We start from the raw sequence: 19,579 nt of genomic DNA, 5'->3' as shown, positions 1-19,579 counted from the left end.
AGACAATGTGACTAATCATACTGGGAGGTTCACTCCCAGAGAGAACCTCAACATCTTCAGCTCTGCTACCTCCAGCTCTGCCTCCTGTCTTTTTCTCAGTGCCACAGTCTCTAAACCAGACAACATGGCTGCTCTCACCACTGTCTTGTCCACCTTTCCTTTCATTCTTGCTGACATGAGAGACTCATTGCTGACATGAGCTGACATTTGTCACACATCACACCTGACTCTCCGTTGCTCTGGACTATTGACCCTAGGTACTTCAAATCCTCCACCTTCTTCACCTCTACTCCCTGTAACCTCACCGTTCTACTTGAGTCCCTCTCATTATATCTCTGTACAAATCCACCTCTCCCTCCTTAGTGTCCAACCTATCATACAAATCCTCATACGCCCTTTGTTTGGCCTTTGCCACCTCTACCTTCACTTTGCACTGCAGCTCCCTGTACTCCTGTCTGTTCTCTTCTGTTCTCTCAGTGTCCCACTTCTTCTTAGCTAACCTTTTCCTCTTAACACACTCCTGAACTTCCTCATTCCTCCCAGATCCTGTTTCAGCTCCTCCCTGAAAGCCACACAACACTCTTCCTTTTTCAACTTCCACCACTTGGTCCTCTGCTCTGCCCTTGTCCTCTTCATCTTCCTCACCACCAGTCATCCTACACACCACCATCCTATGCTGTCTGGCTACTCTCTCCCCAGCCACTACTTTGCAGTCACTGATCTCTTTCAGGTTGTAACGTCTGCACAAGATGTAATCAACTTGTGTGCTCCTGCCTCCACTCTTATATGTCGCCCTATGCTCCTCCCTTTTCTGGAAAAATGTGTTCACTACAGCCATTTCCATCCTTTTTGCAAAGTCTACCACCATCTGTCCTTCTGCATTCCTGTCCTGCATCCCAAACTTACCCATCACTTCCTCATCACTTCTGTTTCCCTCACCAACATGTTCGTTGAAGTCTGCCCCAATCACCACTCTCTCACCACTAGGGAGACCCTGAATCACCTCATCCATCTCCCTCCAGAATTTCTCCTTCTCTTCTAACTCTCATCCTACCTGTGGGTCATAACCACTGACAACATTCAACATCACACCTTCAACTTCCAGCTTCAGACTCATCACCCTATCTGACACTCTCTTCACCTCCAGAACATTCCTAGCAAAATGCTCCTTCAGGATAACTCCTGCTCCATTCCTCTTTCCATCCACACCATGTTAAAACAGCTTGAACCCTGCTCCTAATCTATAGGCCTTGCTACCTTTCCACCTGGTCTCCTGAACACACAAGATATCCACCTTTCTTCTCTCCATCATATCAGCCAACTCTCTAGTTTTCCCTGACAAACTCCCTACATCCAAAGTCCCTACTCTAAGTCCTACACTCCTGCCCTTCGTCTTCTCTCTTTGCCTACGAACACGCCTTCCTCCTCTCCTTCTTTGACCAACAGTAGTCCAGTTTCCACTGGCACCCTGTAAGTCAACAGCATCAGTGGTGGTCATTGTTAACCCGGGCTGCGACCGATCTGGTATGGAAGTCATACATGTATTTGTGATTCGCATGTTTGATTTGGCTTAAATTTTACATTGGATGTCCTTCCTGACACAACCCTCTGCATTTACCCGGACTTGGGACCAGCACATGAATATACTGGATTGTGCCCCCCTATGGTTGCATTAGATGTAGTTACTTGAAATGAGTAGAACAAATTGTTTGAATTTGCTTCCAGGTTTACTGCTGTGAATTTGCTGTGATGTATATTTTCATCTGCAAGGTTTGTACGTTTTTGTCATCCAGTTTTTTTTCCTGGGTTAGGAAAAATATGTTTGTCAAATAAATCCTGTCAAATAGTATCAAAAAGTAGGTACGAAACTTGGCTTTAATACCATATTTGTCAGTTGCAGCAGTGAAGCTCATACTAATTTCTCAACCCAGTGTTATCCACGGCAGGAAGGCAGAGTCAGTTCCAGTTAAATGAGGCTGTCACTTTTCAAAGAGCTTCTCTTCAGGTTCCAGCTGAGCAGCCCAACAAATCACATAGAAGCCAGCAGCTGTTCCTTGATGGTCTGCATGTGTTCGTTCTCCCCTCTCCCTCCCCTCTCTGGTTCCTCGGAAATTAGAAAATGTGTCAGAAATGAGGAGAATAAGGCACCACTGACTGGAAAATATGACCAACCTAATTGTGAAATGGCAGGCCCTCTGGAAAACCATGTAGGTTTTTCAGCATAGTACACGATCCTCAAATCTACGGTAGCTGTAAGCTATAAAAGGCATCTGGAAGTCTAAATGCATGATAGATTTTCCACAAGTTTTGAATTGGTAGTGGAAATATAAAGGACTTATTTTGGGCTGAGGGCGTTTTCAGTTGAAATAGAAGCTAAACCCATTCAGATCACATTTTTGCCTATATTTATCTTGTGTAAGAAATTTTACATTTTTAAGATCATAAAGGTTATAAAGACTATAATACATGTGTAAATTCAGGTGAGAGTAAATACATTTTGGATGCTTGTGCTACAGTTGATGGAGTGCTGACGCCCTCTGGTGGTGAATGTATGTTAGAGAGCTATTGGTCCGAATCAAAAGAAACATCCCGCTGTGCAAATTAAAAAAAATAGTATTCATTCAGCTCAGATGACAACATCAGTTTACAAGACAAGAAAAGAAAACAGCCTATCTGCATTTTCCACCTGTCACAAATTGGAAAATATGGAACTGATCACATCAGTTATTTACACAAAATACATCTATTCACAATATGAAACACTGTTCAAAAGTTCTGTTTTATATTTTGTGGTGATACAATCTAATTTTCTTTACTTTGCAATGACAAAACATCTGTCTCAGTTTTGCTTCAATGTCTATTTGACTTCAATATTCAACCTTTCAATACTTCGCAGAAACCAGGACAACTGAAAATTTACAAATCAGTACAAAATTGTCACATACACAGACCATACATTATGGTCAAAATTAGGAAATGATCCACAGTTTACTTCCCTTTGACAAAACAAAATACAAAATACTCACCTGTGAAAAAATTTCACGCCACTTAGTTTCACTCCAATTGCTTTTCACACTCATTTGCACTGCCTCTGAGTCACCAACCCATCAAATAGGTCTTCTTTAAATAGATAGTAGCCAGTGATGTGGATATATTTGCTCTTCTCGGTAATTCAGTAGTGGCCATTTTAATAATTAGAAAGATCAACAAATCAACAAGTCCAACATGAACTGTAAACTCTTCACGGGGTGAGGCAGATAGCAGAGCTAGCTGTCCTTGGTAAACTCTGGTACCTCAGGCAACATGCTGACCTCCAGGCTGCCCGGTAGCTCCAGGGCTAGAGCAGGGTGGCACGGCTGGGTGAAGCGCTGGTTGAAGCTACCCAACAACTGTCCACTTTGGGCATTATAGAAAGATAGATGACCAAGCTGGTAATCCAGCAGAGTACCCACGCGCTCAGGCATCTCAATCACAAACACACTGGACTGAATGTCACTGTGGAGCAACTGATACCTGCAACTGGAAAGATGGCAGAGACCAAAGGTGGCAGGTTTAGACCAAAACAAACATGGAAAGTATCTAATAAAAAGAGGTGATTTTTATATGCATACCCTGTTGGTGTAGGGACACACTGCAAACACCATGATAGATTGTCTTCCCCCAGTGAACTGTTTCTATAGGCTGCAGCGTATGCCACTCCAAGCCTGTACGCTGTACTTCTGGACACGATGGTCTCCCAGTAGTGGTGCCCTCGTGCCGGCAACAACTCACCTAGGATGGACGGACACCTAGAAATCACACAGTTATTTAATTATGCATATTCCTAAAAAGCGAAGTGAGTGGGAGCGAAGTGGCTAAAACTGTGTTAAACTCACTGTTTGCTTGTGAATGGTGTGTTTTCATGTGTATCCTGAGAATAGTGCAGGGTGGTCTTGTCCACTGAGAGCTCCAGAGCAGGGTGAGCTGAAGTTTTCAGCAGGTGAAACCTTGTCCCTGACAATATCAACAAGCAAAAGAAAAGAACATAAAAAACAAAAGCAACTACAAAGACGATTTAAATGTGTGTTTCTTACCTTTTGTGGAAATGAGTGCAGCCTCGCTTTGCTCGCTGGCTCCAGCCTCATTCACAGCTTTGATATAAAACAGGTAATTCTCATTGGGCTGTAGCAAAACCTTTTGTTCACAGCTTTTGATACCGGAGATTGACCTATGAGTATGTCACACGAACACACACATATGCACAGACACCTATAAAAAACATTTTCACAGCTGAAAGTGTATGAGGTACAAATTGGGTGAAAACATCATCAAACAGGTTTTTGAGACCCACCTGAGCCCCTCTCCCTCCACTTCATACTGGCGGCAGTACTCCAGGGTGTAGCTCTGTCCAGGGGCCTGTTTTGACGAGTTCCACCGCAATGTAGCCATATCCCATGTAACAGTACAGCGCTCTGTGTCTATCACTGGCACTGACGGAGCTGCCGAAAAGGAAACAATGTATCAGTAAAATGTGAAATTCATGTTTACTGCCTGCTATGGCAGTAAAGTCAAGATTTCTAGTTTTCCACTTCTGACAAAACTTCTAAAAAAAGTTTTTTTACTGACCAGTTCTGAAGCTAAGTCTCTCGCTGGGCAGAGAGCAGCCAGTGTAGTTGACGGCCATCACCCAGACCTTGTATATCCTGTCAGGCTCCAGCTCCTCCAAGCCACAGTAACTCTCCTTCACGGTCACACGGTATTCTTCTGACACAGCTGCAGACAACAGCAATGACCACACACGCACTGTGTTTAGTCACGTAGATGTTTAATAACCATTAAATATCAGTTTTGCCCCAAAATTTGAAGAAATAATCTCTTCTGTATTCTCAGTGTTCCAAGATAGTACACAATAAATGATGTATTACTTTAAATGAACAAAAATAAGAATTGCATTTTAAATAGGAAAACTGTTTAATTTCTGTCAATTTCCCAGAGTGTACATTTTAATGGTGGTTAAAAAGTGCTTTGAAATTTGGATACCATATTCCAGTTCAGACTGCATCTGGACAATTTTTACCTCCTTGTGGATCCTCCATGCAGTAAACCTGGAAGCAGTCTATGATATCTCCAGGGTTGACTTTCCAGTAAACAGTCACACTGGTGCTGGTGGCTGAGCCCGGCCCCTGGGGCTGCAGTGTGGGTCTCTGAGGCACTAAGGTGCAGAGAGAGAGAGAGAGGGAGAGATATAACATTCATTACTGCAACATATATACGGACCATACTAGACTACCACACCTACCTGGGATTCCCTTGCGCTGTGCAAGGTGTGCACTGGAAGTATTACCCTTGGCGTAGTCCTCAAACACCAGTAGTCCTTTGGGACCCAGCTCCAGTGACGTGGCTGAGTTCAGAGATGCCTTGAGCCTGAACACACAATCACAACATTTAGCTTCTGGCCAAAACCACACCTCTGTGTCAACACTCGTCTTTGCTATCAGCTGAGTTTGGTGTGGATTATGTTCAAAACAACCCACCTCCACAGTTCAACATGCAGCTTACTGGCACCAGATTATAGCTCTGCAGACCAAGCAGCATGCTACACTGGTTACCACTATCGAGTTATAGTATAGATAATAAGAAAGCACACTATTTCACACACAGTTCAATGGAAGTGCATTACCTTGAATGAATGTCTTCAGGTGACTAGTGGAAAAGCAGATTTAAGAGTGATTGATCAGAAATGTGATAATAATTCAGATTACCAATCACTGGCCAAACTTTTGATGCCACCCATCAAAAAGTCTTTGAAGCTTCAGGACTCACCCGAGCATCAGTCTCAGCCTCTCTGGCCGTGGTCTCTAGAGTGGCCTTGACAGAGTCTATGCTCTCCTGGAAAGAGACAATTTGATCATAGAGCTGTTCCAGCTTGGTCTTCTTCTCCTCCTCCATGCTGATGGACATGTTGTTGTACTGCTCCATCACCAGAGCCATCATCTCCTCATTCTGTGCCTGCATCGCTGCCTCCCTGTCCACACACTGCTCCTGGTCGAGAGGAGAGTGACAGTCAAGAAACATTTTACAAATGCTGTTCTACAATATGACACTAATGGAGCTTTAATGATATCTGATTAAAACGCACTAACCTAATTGTTCATGCTAGAGAGAAATATCATCTGAGTATTTAATGTGTTGACACACAGTTAGCATGTGTTACCTCTACAGAGTTGTAGGCCAGCTCCAGCTCAGACACCAAGTCCTCAATGTTCTCTGATCTCCCCTGAAGTTCTGCGATCCAGTCACTCAGTTTCTCCTGTTGTACACACACATGTAGGTAAAATATCCACATCATCTAACAACAAAATCCAGCTATCGTTAAGCAAAAGATCATCACTCCAACTTTGTAGATATGATATTAAAGCAGCACAAAACATCGTCTTTCTCTCTCTTTCTGAATTCAGTTTTTCACCTACGTTAAAGATTCACTTCATCCTTCTGTTATTGCTTAGACTGAAGTGACAGGTTAATCTGTACATAAAAAAACATTGCCTACTACAAATTTAAGGGGACTCCTTAGGAAGCAAATTCCAGGAGGAAGGTCAGCGGCAATCCCCTGTCACTGGCAGCTCAGATTTAAGTAGGACGAGCTGTAGTCACTGATCATTCCCTGCTCCCTCTGAGGCCTCTCCAGCAGCAGTCAGACAACAGGTGTGAATGTGTGAGCGCACTTGCACACATCCATATCTGAAGAGATGTGGGATGTGCATTGTACATTCTAGCTCAGAGAACTGGACTGAATACAGTTTTGCTGAGTTGCTTTGGAGAACTGGTCAGGATCAGTTTCTCCCTCTGTGGAGTATCTGAATTAAATACACTTCTTGGCACTGAAGTCAGACTTTAGGTTTGATCTTTGTCTTATTTATAGTCCAGCTATCAATGTTTCACATAAATACAACATCACAGGCCTGGTTCAAATATCTCTGGGAATGACATTTAATAATTCTCAGTTTGTTCCAGTTTTCCTTTCACTGAGGTGCCAGTACTGTGACTGTTTGTCAAATACACAGCCAAATATCCTACTTTAATTATTGTTTGATATATTCTCAAAGATAACAAAAACAAAAAGTAAATATCTCTTCTGCTGGATCAGCCCTCTTGTAGCAGAGTGAAGAGCCTTCTCTGATTACCGTAATAATAGACATGTTAGTCCATGAACTTGCAAGTTTAAACTGGACAAAAAGCTTTTGAAAAACTTTAGGTAAAAGACAACAAGAAGATGTTTAAATTGCAAAAGCGTGTAACAATATTAATGCAGATTTCCAAAAGCAGATGGCTGACCGTGTGCTGACCCAGAAGGACAGAGAGGGAGAAGAGTGTTTATGAACAGATCACATATCAGTCTCCACTTGATGATGTCACATTGGACCTTTCCACCGATCAAAGCAGAACACTACATCACAACAATTCAATGTGCTTGGCCACGGGTTCCCAGCAGCCTGAGAGCATGCAAGCTCCTGTCATGAATGGAAAAGTTATACCCAGCTAATTTAAACCAAATTATTGTGTCATGCATCCATTTAGTACAGAAAAGTGTGCCTATTATCTGAAATTATACCTTTCATTTTCAGGACTGATTGAATTTAATGCAGTGAGTGTGTGTAAAACTTTCACCTTTTCCAACATGACTTTTATGTATGAATTCTTCAAGTCATTTTTTCAGTTTACATTTATTTTTATTTGAATTTCATTGAAATGGGCGGACTGAATGTGTTTAACTTTAAAAGGTGAATTAATGTGTAATACCAGTGAAAAACTGTGCATTTTGTGAAAACTGAATATGAAATATAACTTTATTATTGAAATACTAGTATTTAAAATATATTTGAATGTACTTTATACTGCTCTTGGTTTTAAGTAGTGCAGCCCAAACTACAACAAACTACAGCACGTTGTATAGCTTGGGTAATCTTATATACTCTTATATAGCATTTCACTCTGAGTATTATTTCAATACTTTTTGTCTTTAAAAGGCAAAAAAAAAAAAAAAGAATAGTGAAATTAAAGCAGCAGAGGCCAATGCATCTTGACTTTTAGTCCCTATTATTGGTCAAATTCCACAGCCACTGGATCCTACATTTCCCATAATGCAACCGAAGTGTGTCTTTTGTTACACTTCTTCCCTGTTATATGCCCATATCTTCTAAACTTCATGTTGAAATAATATGTGAGAAGACTGTATCACTGTTTTCACACACAGAGAACCACTCTCAGTGACAAGTCAACTGGTTTCAGTTAAACAGTGCCGTGCGTTCATATGGTACACTACCTTGATTTTCTCATAGGCGTTGTCCACAGCATCGACCACATGACTGTGATGCTCTCCACACACATAGTCATCCTCTGATAGCAGACATTCACAGGTGACACAGAACCAGTCCATCCCCTGCAGCTCAGCGGCCAGTCGGCACTGACTCTCCTCCTCTGCGTCGATGATTTCATAGTCAGCCTCAATGAGCTCGTCTTCTCTGGAGAGATCAAACATTTTATCCTCCATCTCCGGCTCTTCTCTCTCCTGACCTGCCTCAGGCCTTGGTTCCTCTGCATCTCTGTGTTTTCCAGATCCTGCCATCTCATTTACATCCTGTTTGGATATTACCTCATATTCAAGCTCCTCAATAGGCAACTCTGGAGCTTCTACTGCCACCTCATTGTGCTCCTTCTTTCGCCCTTCATCCTCCCTATAGAGATCAACATCTGGACCTACAGGCTCTTTAATAAAGTCTGTTTCTGGGGCATCTTCCATCCTGTGATTCTCTGCCTTTTGTTCTACGTTTGCTTCTTCTAAATGTATATCCTCTCTATGCAACCCAGATAAATCCTCTTGGGGAGTAAAGCTCCTCAGAGGGGAAAAGACTCCCTCATCCTCCTCTAAGACCCTCTCTGTGCCAGCCTCTTCCACAGGTGCAAGTGATGAGTACTTTCTGTCTAAGTAGTTTCTGGGTAGTTCTTCTTCCTTTAAAGCAACTTCTGGTTCTACTTCTTCAACTTCAGGCTCTGTCTTTGTTTCTTCCACTGGTGCCTGAGGAGCCTCTGAGAGTGCTGTTGTGTCTTCAGGTGCTAGAAGATGTTCATGTGTGCTATCTTGCTCAGGAAGAGTTACTACATCACTTGTAGTTTTGCTCAACCACTGATCAATATTGATCTCTACAGCTTGTCCTTTGGGGACAAGGAGGATTAATTCATCACTGTTGACATCCTGAACAACAGCCCCCGTGTCCTCTGTGGGTGTCTTAGTTTCAGTTACCAGCTTTTTATCAGGTTCACTATCAGCTACTGACTCTTCTTGTAGATGCTGTTCGGATTCAAGGAGTTTATGACGCTTCTTGTCTGAATCTGTCTTGTCCTCTTGTTCTGGTATCACAGGTTCAGGTAATTCACTTGAAATCTCTTTTTTAACCTCTGACTCCTGATCAGTTTTAGTAATAATCTCAGGCAACCTTCTCACAGTTTCCACTTCCAGATGTCCATCTTCTGTTTCTCCTTCAGGAGCTGCTGCTTGAGCATCTGTTGTCTCAGCGCTTATTTCCTGAAGATCAATGTGAACCTGGGTTTGTATCTCTTTGTCACTCACTGCTTTTTCAGTTACTTCCACTACTGCGTGCACAGCAGAATCACAGTCAGTGATCACCTCAACAGGTGCACTATCTTCAGCAACGATGTCTGCTGCTGCTTCTTCTTCTTTACACTGTGATGTTTCAGCTGATAGCTCTATTGTATCTGAGGCTTCAGTCGAGATTACACTTTCCTCTGCTGGGGTCTCTGCTTTGTCCTCATCAGCAGCCAACATCTCACTGTCAGTAACAGCCTCCTGAGACAGATTCTTCTCTGTTTGCATCTCAGGTTTAACAACCAGTGCAGGCACCTCGCTCTGTGCAGGTGTTTTTACTGATGTTTCGTCTGTAGCCTTCACGAGCACTTCACCACTGCTTCCCACCACTTTTTGTGTCTGACATTGCTGTTCGGTTTCAATAGTGCGTTCCTCTTTTCTCTGAGGCTCTTCAATCTCTTTTGTTTCTTCTACTTGAATTTCAGGAAGTGGCTCATCAGTGCAGCTCTCAGGTGGATCCATCTCATCTTTTTTTACCTCAGGTTTCACTTCCTGATCCTCTCTCAGCCTAGACCCTCGAACAGATGAGGTTTCTTTCACAGCCTGCTCTTCAGCTGGTATGGAGAATTTATTTCCCTCTCTTTCTTGTTGTGTTTCTGTAACTGTGTCTTTTTTCTTTTCAGTCATTGCTACAATACTGTCCTTCTGTGCCTTTGGTTCATCTGTCTTTTTTGTGTCCTGGTCTTCTTCTTTAATCGATCTTGTTAGACATCCTGTCATTTCAAATTTATTCTGTGACCACATCATCCTCCCCTCCTTCTTATCATCCGCTGCCTCTGGTTGAACCTCCTCTGTTGGAGTTTCATCTTTCAAAATAAACTTCTCCAGGTAGCCATCTGGCTCCTCTGAATCTAACAAACATCTCTTATAAGACTTCTCAGATGTCACGCTCTCTGCCTCAGAGTATTCTTCATCACTCCTCCTCCTCTCGCCTACAGCATCCTCGTAAAGGTCTGAGTACATGAAAGACATGGCGGTGGGCTCCTCCAGGAGAATGGGGTCAATGATCTTGGGAGGTCCAGGGGAGATATATATGGGGGTGAGGACGGTTTCCTCACTCCCAAACAACACCGAACCACTTTCCTTCATCGATTTTTGGCTCTCTCGTCTCGATCTCATCCTGGCTCCAGCCTCTCCTTCACCATCATCTCTCCCCTGCAGCGCATCAGCAGGAGGCCCTTCTCCATAAAAGACCTCATCCAAGTGTGCGCCGACTATCTCCACATCTGTAACAAAGACAAAGGAGTCTTCTGATGCAGATGGGGTGTCTTTGGGTGTCTCCTTAGCAGGTTTTTGCTCCTCTGCTTGGGGTTTAGCTCCAGGCTGTTCTGCCTCCTCTTGTAGCTCTGCAGCTTGTTCTCCAGGAGCCACCTCATCCAAAAGTGTAAACTTCTCGAAGTAGTCAATATCAGTCGTGCTCTCTTTCTGAACAAATACGTGTTTGGGCTCAGTGTCTGCTGATGGCTGAGAAGTATCTTGCTTCACAGGCTGTGGAGACATGAAACCAGCAAATCAATCCACTAAGAACAACATAGTGCTTAAAACAAAATAAAAAGATTAATTTCATGCAAATGAAAGCAAAAGATAAATTAAATCAAAGCTGGTGTTAAAAAGGAATTGCCTGATTATTAAAGATACTTAAATTAATGAGAAGAATTGATAAATACCTCATCATGATCTGGTATTTCCCCTTCCTCTGACAGGACCTGATTCTCCTGCTGTGCCCAGTTATGGTGATTTCTAGACCTGATCTTTGGGGTCTGGTCCAGATAAGACAAATTGTCCTGCAGTTCTGTGCTCTCTTCTTCATCCACAGTGGGAAGTTTGGAGGGGACCCTAATGTTGAGAATCTCATAACCCTCTGAAATCAAGCTAAACAGTTGCTGATCTTTGTTTTTGAGTTCTTCCAAGTCTGGCTCTGTTGCAGCTTTCTCCTGTTTGACATTAGGAAGAGAAACCTCAGCCATCTCCGGTCTCTCCACTCCCAGAGCTGAAGCTGATCTTGAACTACCAGGTCGGCTCAGTCTGTCACTGAGCCTACTGCTCCTTCCTCCGGACCTCGTCCTCCTGCGGACGATTTTCTCCTCATCAAAGACAATGGTGATCTTTCCTGCGGCTCCAGAGCCCTCCATGCTGTATGCTTCAGAGATGGAGCTCGTCTCAGAGGCCCAGGGTGTAGAACAGCGGCTAGAGGCCGTCTCCCAAACAATACCACTGTCCTCACTCTGAACTGTTACCATGGAGAACGAAGGATCCACCATCAGACACTGGAGTTTGGGCTTCACTGACGGGTCCTGGACGATCTCACGCAGACTGAATATGAAAAAAAAAAGGGCACAGAGATTAAGAAAAGACAGCAGACTCTTTTTGCCTTTACAAGCAGAGGAAGGGCATGACTAAACAGTGTGACTGGAAGAGGAGATCTTTTTGGCACAGCTCATGGAAATGCAAGGAGAGAACAAACCAATGAATCAAATTAAAACATATCTGAGCAGCAAGTGCCAAATCCCAAGGCAAGTTAGAAAATCTAAGCTGAAAACTTGATAATACCCACTAATCTCCTCTCAAGATGAATACTTGAAGAGTCTAGAGGTCCAGCATTTTTAGTGAGCTGTCTGGTGAGCTGCTGATGAGCTGAAAAAATAATGATCTGGGCTTTTCCCAATACAGATCAGCCCCTGCAGGGTTACAGCAAGGTGACGTTCTAAAGCATCAGTCATGTAATATTAGAGAAGAAATGCCTGGCCCACTCAGATAACATATTTGTGTCTTCTACTATTTATGACATGGCGAAGATAGCTAAACCAGCCAGTATGAAACATGATAAACAAGATGTAAAATATGGGATGATGAATACTAACAAATATTAGCATAAAGTTGTCAGCAATGCCACAGTACTTTGCTAAAGAACTGAAGAACAGATGATTATTGTATCAAATGACAAATGAATAATTGCTTTATCTAAAGTGGATTAAACTGTCCATTCCAGTTGTCCAAGCAGAAGTAAAACAATTCTTTTTTAAATGAGCCTCAGAAACAAGTAGTTTTATGGAGAATCCATCCCACAAATTTAACCATGAGACTGCACCAGTAGAAAAGACACCACTAAATACAAAATAAAGTCACAATTAAGGTTTTTAACTTGTAAGACTGTATGAGGCACCTGTTTTGCAATTCCTCCACCTCATCTTCATCATCCTGGCTGATGGCCTCTGAGTCTTCACCCTGAAACTCCTGCAGCTCAGTCTCCCCCGAGTCCAGACGCTCACATTCCTCCATGTTGGTAAACTCCTCCGCTTTTTACCTTTGAAGATCCCAATGTTTTGTTTTTTAATGTCCTCTTAATGTTTTCAACCACTCTGAATTCAGGAAGAGCTGATCTGCCTGTGTCATTCTAAGTTGGGAGCTGTCCATCTGACTCAGCTTGGTACAGAAATAGACTGAGTGGGGAATGAAAAGAGGGGAGTGGAGACAGAGAGGGGCACAGCAGAGAGAGAGGGAAGGCTTCACAGCCTGTTAAGCACATGAACAACTAACTCAAAGAAGAAGTTATGTTTTTAATATTATTAGAAATACGCTGTAATAGATCTGAAGAAGTCGCTGTAATGTGGCTGTTGATGTGATCCAGTGCCCAACAGCTGACTGAGGCTATGTGCCTTTAAGATAAAAATCCCCTTTGCCAAGTTAAATATAGTTCATGTGCTGAAACAGTACCCCTTGGTCCTCCTGCTGCTGGAGGCAGCATTAGACACTGCCATGCACATGCATGGCAGTGTCTTATAAGGTATCTACCCCCTGGCAGTGCTGGCACTTGGTAGAAGTCATAAAGTTTAGGTGTAATATGGCGTCAAACCTCAGAACAAAACACAGTCAGAGGAGGCTGCAGAAAACCAAAGATGCAAATATCCAGGAGTCATCAAGTTTTATAATCTTCTTGAAGGCCTGTGACTCACAACCACCTACAATATACTGAAAGACGTCAGAGTCTGGATGACGGTGGAAACACTGCCTTGACCATATATGTGGAAAATAAAATGACCACTGCCTTCAAGATATCAGGTGGACAATGCTGGTTTTTCACTACGAGGTGCTAAATATGTTTGTGTGACAGTTAAGGAAATGTTTATTGCTCAGTATGACCCACATCCCCACCTTAAAACTAAGGTTTCCACCAAACCTTCTGCTAAACAAAAATTCAGCAGGCATCATATAGAGTTACAAAAATGAAGTGAAAACAATCATACAGCTTCAGAGATTTAATTTTTTTAAATAAACATTTAAAAGTCTGCAATGTACAAAATGTACAAAAAGGAAAAATAGGGGAAAGAGGAAAGAGTCACACTCAGAAGTGTAACTTCTTCAAATAACTTAGGATTTATGTTACTCAAATACGAGCACAGCATAACTGCATCAGGAATGAAAATATCCAGGGCCTGGCCTTTTCACAGCCCTCTAGCGATCAACTCAGTCATTTAAATTATGACATGAACTAAAACATCACTGAATAACACGCTCAGATTTCAGAGGTGCTTAGAAATTTAAAGACAGTGATGATGAGAAAGGATATGGCCTTTAATGTAGCAGTAGAAAAGCAGTTTTAAAACCCATATTAGCTCCATTACTAACTTAGAAAAATAGAAAAACAGGCTTTTCCACACATACTGTGCATATACTGTATGTGGCAGAATCATAAGAAGATTGTTGTCTTCTGATATGAAGCGTGGCTATAACAGTTTGAATGCAACTAAAACTAAGGTCAGAGCAGATGGATGTGACTAGTCTTTTGCTGTTGCTCCTATAAGCTAGTTTCAAATATGAGTAATTACACAAACTATTTGTCTGTTTTTTATACTTTCAAAGAATACTATGTGACTGGAGAGCAGGGCCATGTAGCACCAATAACCACTGCTGATAACACTGACCGTTATCATCCTGCTTCAGGGCAGCGTCTCTCTGTCACCAGCTGAAGTGACAAATTTTAATTTCAGAGCCTTCTGGTACCCCTCCACAAATATTGTTTTGTCTCCCACTCTCACTTAAATATAATCCATCACATAAAATTTGGCAAAGACAGCAAAGTAACTGACTTAATAGGTGCTGCCACGGGACACACAGTATGTGACCACTACACAGGCAGCGGAGCTTTGTAGAGTCCCAGGCTGTGAGGTCAGGAGGCAGCAGGGCTCCACTTCCAGCACATCCTAAAGGTGTCCTCATTATTTCTGGGCACAGGGCTGTGTTGAGGTAGAAGACTCCACTCAGCTCTTCTAATTAGAGGAATTCTTTATCTCCTGGATGACTCTTTATTAATGATAGCCCTGACTGGGAGGATCGAATTCAGGTCCTTCCTCTCGTGCAGTATCCGACATGACTGTGCAGACACAGAAAGATGAGAAACAGGAGGATTATGAATAACCCATAGCCTACAGCAGCTTGGAGGAAGAAAATGCAAAGTCAGCACAGTTATCAGGACTAGCATGTACCTCAGCAAACTGAGCTTTAATGGCATCAAACTTCATCTTCTCGTGGACTGCCCGGGCAACGTTATTTCTTTCAAATGGCTCTGAAACACAAAAAAATCTGTCACTCACTGAATATGTAACATTGTGTGGTGATGGTCATAGCGCTGACAGCATGTTGTGTAAACTCAAAGGTTTACCTTCCACACATATGTATTTGTTTCTCCACCCTTGAGAATTGGTCTTAGGCAAAGCTCTCCCCTCTCGAACAGAGATCACCTGCTTGTCCCACCTGCAAGGCACCGCAAAGGGAACTAGTTAGTGCAAATCAGACTAAAAATGAGCACAGTGACTATTCCTGCTGAGGACATCAATGGCCCTAAAGATTTTAGCTAATTAACCACATGATATTAACACTTTACTACCAACAATCAAAGGGGAGGTTCTTCAGGATAGATCCAGGAATTAGTTGTAAAAAAAAAAAAAAAAAAAAAAACACTGGAAACTAGCTGGGAAAAATAGTGGGAACATATCAAATCGTTATTTTTGTCAAAACACATGCAATTCGTTTATCAAGTGGCAAAGCAAATTTAAATTGCTTACCACAAGGGCCCTGTTTGAGTGTTTAACACTCAAAAATGTAAAAATCATAGCATGTTTGTGTGGTGAGTTTTAGTTTGACATCGCAACTGTAGACTGGCATGGTAATACACACATAGTGCAAACACAGGGATCATGGTATGTCATGTTAGTGCTGTGTAAGGCCAAAGGTCCCAGCTGCTCCTGCCCCTCAGTCAGAAACATGAAACCAGAGAAGAGGATGCAAAATAGAGGAAGGAGAGGACAGCCATTGGACTGGAGACAGAGAAAGAGTTAGCAAGACGGGCGACAGACGAGGAATGAAGGCGTGAGCAGGCAAAAGAAGCACATATGCATCTGAAACACTAGACTCAGTAATGTGATGTCCTTGGGAGATACCTGAAGTCTGTGGCATAGTATCTGAGAAAGCCCAAAAGCAGCTCTCCCAGAGAGGAATGGTTTCTTGAGATGTATGGAGGGACGTGTTTGGATCCCTCTGGAACCATGTCAATATCCACGAGAGGATTAAAACACTCCTGAAAATCAGTTATAATTAATTATAAAATAAATGTGTCAATTGTGATGGTTGAGGAGCAGAAATGTCTTTTTACAAAAAAAAAAAAAAAGCTTTCAGTTGCACTTTTCATAATTGCCTATTGTCAGAAAAGTGAAAAAACTTCTAAACTGATACTGGAAACCAGATTTATGTGACTATAAAAGCAATGAAGACACTTACTGGATAGTCGCACTGTAGAGATGGAAGGACAGGTTCATTAAGAGCTAGAATGAAAATAAAACATTACATACAGCAGATTCATTGTAAGTCAGAAATAAATGGGAATGCCTGTGCGGGGTTGTACTAACTCTGGAGATAGTGCAGGACCATCAGCACCAGTGTGTAGCTGCTTAATGTTCCTTTGCTGGCGTCATTGATTTGCTTGTGCTGTGCCCACTTCTTGATAACAAGGATCATGGGTCTAACCCTGAGATCAGCTGAGAGAGAGACCACAGCACGTCAGAACAATTTGTCTACCCTCATCAACAACGCTTCACTGGTTAGATTAATAAAAGAGTTCACAGGAATTTACAAATGGTACTGCCTCTCAAAATATTCTGTCTCACCCACCATAGGCATAACTCCTCAGAAGGAAAGTGTTTCTGATGCCCACTATGTTGTTAACATTCAGATCAAACTCCAGACTACTACAGGAGAAGGGAGAAAAACAGTCATATTAACATGCATTTCCGATTTGAAAATGTTGTCATTTGATGTTGTGAAATGTTTTGCTCTTACCTGCCTTTCTCTCTGAACCTGAGGATTGGCACTTTGGCTCTGATCAGCTGAGTCCTCTCCACATATGCTACAAATCAAAACAAACATCATGATACTTTTGGTACTTTCATTTCATGGAAACCTGAAACTTTTTAAGATTTGGTACATAGCTCCTCCTAGTGGAGTCTGTTGAGAACATAAAATCTGAGTTTACTCCTATATCAGCCTGTGAATGATCCCATACATTTTAAATTGCGTATTAAAAAACTAGTTGGCTGCACAGTATGTGGAAAAGCTAAGTAAAAAGTAAGCATGTTAGATTAGTAGTAAGTAACACTGTGACTTCAACCATTTTTAGAAGATGCCTTATGTAACAACAGGGAATTATACTATATGATATTTGCAATTTGTTTATTACTCACAGAGTGTTTTGAATAACCTTTGGAGGACCGACAGCACATAAATAGGATCATGTTTTCTCTAAAAAAAAAAAAAAAACAAAAAAGCAGAAAAAGATACAAGTGTTTAAGAGGAAGTGAGTATGTGTGATTACACATTTTACAAGTGCACATTTTGGAGGACTTTCTCAGCAGAGAGCCACAAATTCTTACATTCCCTTTGAGGACCAGACACAGATCTGCATCGCTGCTCCGGCACCCCAATCCATTCATAGAAGATCCAGTCAGGTAAAGTCGTGCCACTGTAAGAAACACACTAAGTGAAAAAGAATCACAACACAAAGTCAGAACAGACATTTACAATATATCTCCTACACACCTGCGTACACACGCTGTATGTCTTGCTGCAGCCGAACACGGCACATCTCCTTCTGGGCCAAATCAGACGTTTGTTGCTGGCACGCCTCAAACAGCTCCACCATCTGATCACTCAGCTGTGACCACAAACACATGCAACACTGATTAACCAAGCATATCTGCATGAAGAAATAATCCGATTTCACGTATGTCAGCAGCAAGTTAAGGCAATCTGACCCTACCTTATCCTTAGCGTAGGTCTGCAGACTGTTTGAGCTTTGTGGGACAACTGGCACCTGAGAGTGGGAATGGACCTGTGGGCTGGAATAAGAGCTATCAAGGCCAACGAAAGAAGACCTCGAGGACCCAGCCACCATATGGCCAGGATGGGCAGGGGGTGGATGCGCCTGAATTAAAGGGGAGCCTATCAGTGGGTGGGAAGAGGAGTCGAAGCGTTGCCGCTTCACACCATGGGGGCTGTATTCAGCATTCCGCCTCCTGGAAAAAACAAAATAATAAGAAAACTTATATGTTAAAGGCAAATGTTCACAAACTGGAGATTAGTTTAAAAAAAACAGATAAATAAAACAGAGATTATTCAGTAGGGAAATAATGGAAAAACAACATACTTGCGCACATTGGTCATATTTGGTGTATGAAGAGTTGGAACTGAAGAGGAGGACGGTGGAGGTTTCCATTCATATGGAGGCAACCTGTCGAGTCTAGGAACACAGAAGCCAATGGGGCACAAGCACAGAACTGATAACTAACAAGAATACTTTCAATTTTAAATAGATGCATTATTATAAAGAGTGTTTAAGCACATACCACATATTTTTTGTCACGTGTGGTCTGCTTAAACACTCTTTTCCATACCAGCTTCTCACATTTAGCATCTCTCTGAATAACAAGTTCCATTTATTTAGCATATCTCATTCACTAAGACATTACAGTCTTCAGGATGGTACAGGTTACAATGAACCTCTGACAATAATAACGGTAATAGAGTTATTGTTGTATATATGCAAGTGTGAATATACAGCTCTAACACAAGGACACAAAATGTGGCATTATTTAACCTTTTGTAGGGTTTTCTTCTATTTTATGATGTTGCTGGTGTCCATCCAGCTCCAACTAGGAGTCAGGCTCACCTGTTCACACCTGCCAAGCTTTGGTGGTTGTAATCGTAACATCGAGGCGCGGGGGCCGGCGGGTACAGGCCGTTACTGTAGGCTGAGCGTCCCCTCGGTGCAGCGCTGCGGGGGTACATGCTGCGGGTCTAGCATCGACTCCCCTGACGTGAATAAAAGGCAAGCGGGACAACACAGTCGGTAGAGTCGAAAGTAAAGGAAAACCTATGGCCCTTACCGGAAGACTAATAAAAAGCTATTAGGGAAACCGAAACTTACCGGCGATCAGGCTGTGACGTTATGAAGCTAAAGGCTTAGCTTGTGTCGAGCCTCGTAGCTAGCTTATTCAAATGTTATTCATCTGACTGCACATCAACTAAAGGCTTTTCTGCGTATGTACATGTACAATCAGTGTGTCTGTAGAGATGTATCACTCAGTGTTAAAAATCTTTCCTCACAAACTCAATTCATACTCCGTAACACTTACCAAAATGTGTCACATGTAAACAAAACTGAAGACGCTAACGTCCCGCGCACACACTTCCGCATTGAGGCCATGACGTAATCAAATGCGTTTAAAGGAGACGCACACTCCTGAAAATAAAATAAATAAATAAAACTTGGACTACGCTGTTGTGTATCAATAATACTGCACACTGACATAAAATAAATCAATAGACAAGACATAGATGAGTGAAGTGGTGGGATCTGTGTACGCTTTTTAAAACTTTGTTGAGCAA

General features: G+C 42.3%; 2 protein-coding genes across 4 annotated transcripts; both read right to left on the bottom strand.

Annotated features, from left to right (window-relative positions):
• Positions 1 to 2,595: 2,595 nt before the first annotated feature.
• cmya5 (cardiomyopathy associated 5) lies at positions 2,596 to 13,079 on the bottom strand. Of its 2 annotated transcripts, none has more exons than XM_026322298.1 (14): positions 12,807 to 13,079; positions 11,311 to 11,956; positions 8,303 to 11,131; positions 6,194 to 6,289; positions 5,803 to 6,021; positions 5,660 to 5,682; positions 5,279 to 5,403; positions 5,057 to 5,191; positions 4,606 to 4,752; positions 4,331 to 4,478; positions 4,074 to 4,207; positions 3,876 to 3,993; positions 3,612 to 3,788; positions 2,596 to 3,519 (listed from the first exon to the last, which is right to left on the bottom strand). In XM_026322298.1, exons 1-14 carry the CDS (start codon positions 12,920 to 12,922, stop codon positions 3,267 to 3,269), a joined length of 5,166 nt encoding a protein of 1,721 aa, XP_026178083.1. In that variant the 5' UTR covers positions 12,923 to 13,079; the 3' UTR covers positions 2,596 to 3,266. The 2 variants fall into 2 exon arrangements, with proteins under 2 accessions (XP_026178083.1, XP_026178084.1); XM_026322299.1 differs by lacking the exon at positions 12,807 to 13,079 and adding an exon at positions 12,198 to 12,271.
• Positions 13,080 to 13,884: 805 nt separating this feature from the next.
• Positions 13,885 to 19,396, bottom strand: tent2 (terminal nucleotidyltransferase 2). Of its 2 annotated transcripts, none has more exons than XM_026322465.1 (15): positions 19,327 to 19,396; positions 18,861 to 19,003; positions 18,339 to 18,431; positions 17,952 to 18,207; positions 17,732 to 17,846; positions 17,566 to 17,654; positions 17,377 to 17,434; positions 16,976 to 17,042; positions 16,808 to 16,884; positions 16,546 to 16,674; positions 16,418 to 16,461; positions 16,081 to 16,217; positions 15,303 to 15,394; positions 15,127 to 15,206; positions 13,885 to 15,014 (listed from the first exon to the last, which is right to left on the bottom strand). In XM_026322465.1, the coding sequence occupies exons 2-15, from the start codon at positions 18,977 to 18,979 to the stop codon at positions 14,928 to 14,930; spliced, it is 1,443 nt and encodes a 480-aa protein (XP_026178250.1). In that variant the 5' UTR covers positions 18,980 to 19,003; positions 19,327 to 19,396; the 3' UTR covers positions 13,885 to 14,927. The 2 variants fall into 2 exon arrangements, with proteins under 2 accessions (XP_026178250.1, XP_026178249.1); XM_026322464.1 differs by having other exon boundaries at positions 19,119 to 19,380.
• Positions 19,397 to 19,579: the final 183 nt, after the last annotated feature.

The sequence above is a fragment of the Mastacembelus armatus genome, chromosome 9, assembly GCF_900324485.2.
Source record: "Mastacembelus armatus chromosome 9, fMasArm1.2, whole genome shotgun sequence".
NCBI lineage: Eukaryota > Metazoa > Chordata > Actinopteri > Synbranchiformes > Mastacembelidae > Mastacembelus > Mastacembelus armatus.
The sequence above is the reverse complement of the archived record's forward strand: the minus strand, read 5'-3'. Positions and strand labels throughout refer to the sequence as shown.

Bases quoted from the DNA above. Each gene is read 5' to 3' on its own strand.
- cmya5 (XM_026322298.1), bottom strand. From the start codon at position 12,922: ATGGAGGAATGTGAGCGTCTGGACTCGGGGGAGACTGAGCTGCAGGAG. The intron at 5,192-5,278 runs GTAGGTGTGGTA...TCTGCACCTTAG, and splicing joins ACAGCGCAAGGGAATCCCAG to TGCCTCAGAGACCCACACTG. The intron at 4,479-4,605 runs GTCAGTAAAAAA...CCTTTTCGGCAG, and splicing joins GAGACTTAGCTTCAGAACTG to CTCCGTCAGTGCCAGTGATA.
- tent2 (XM_026322465.1), bottom strand. From the start codon at position 18,979: ATGTACCCCCGCAGCGCTGCACCGAGGGGACGCTCAGCCTACAGTAAC. The intron at 18,208-18,338 runs GTATGTTGTTTT...TGTTTTTTCCAG, and splicing joins AATATGACCAATGTGCGCAA to GAGGCGGAATGCTGAATACA. The intron at 17,655-17,731 runs GTGTGTAGGAGA...TGTTTCTTACAG, and splicing joins CATACAGCGTGTGTACGCAG to TGGCACGACTTTACCTGACT.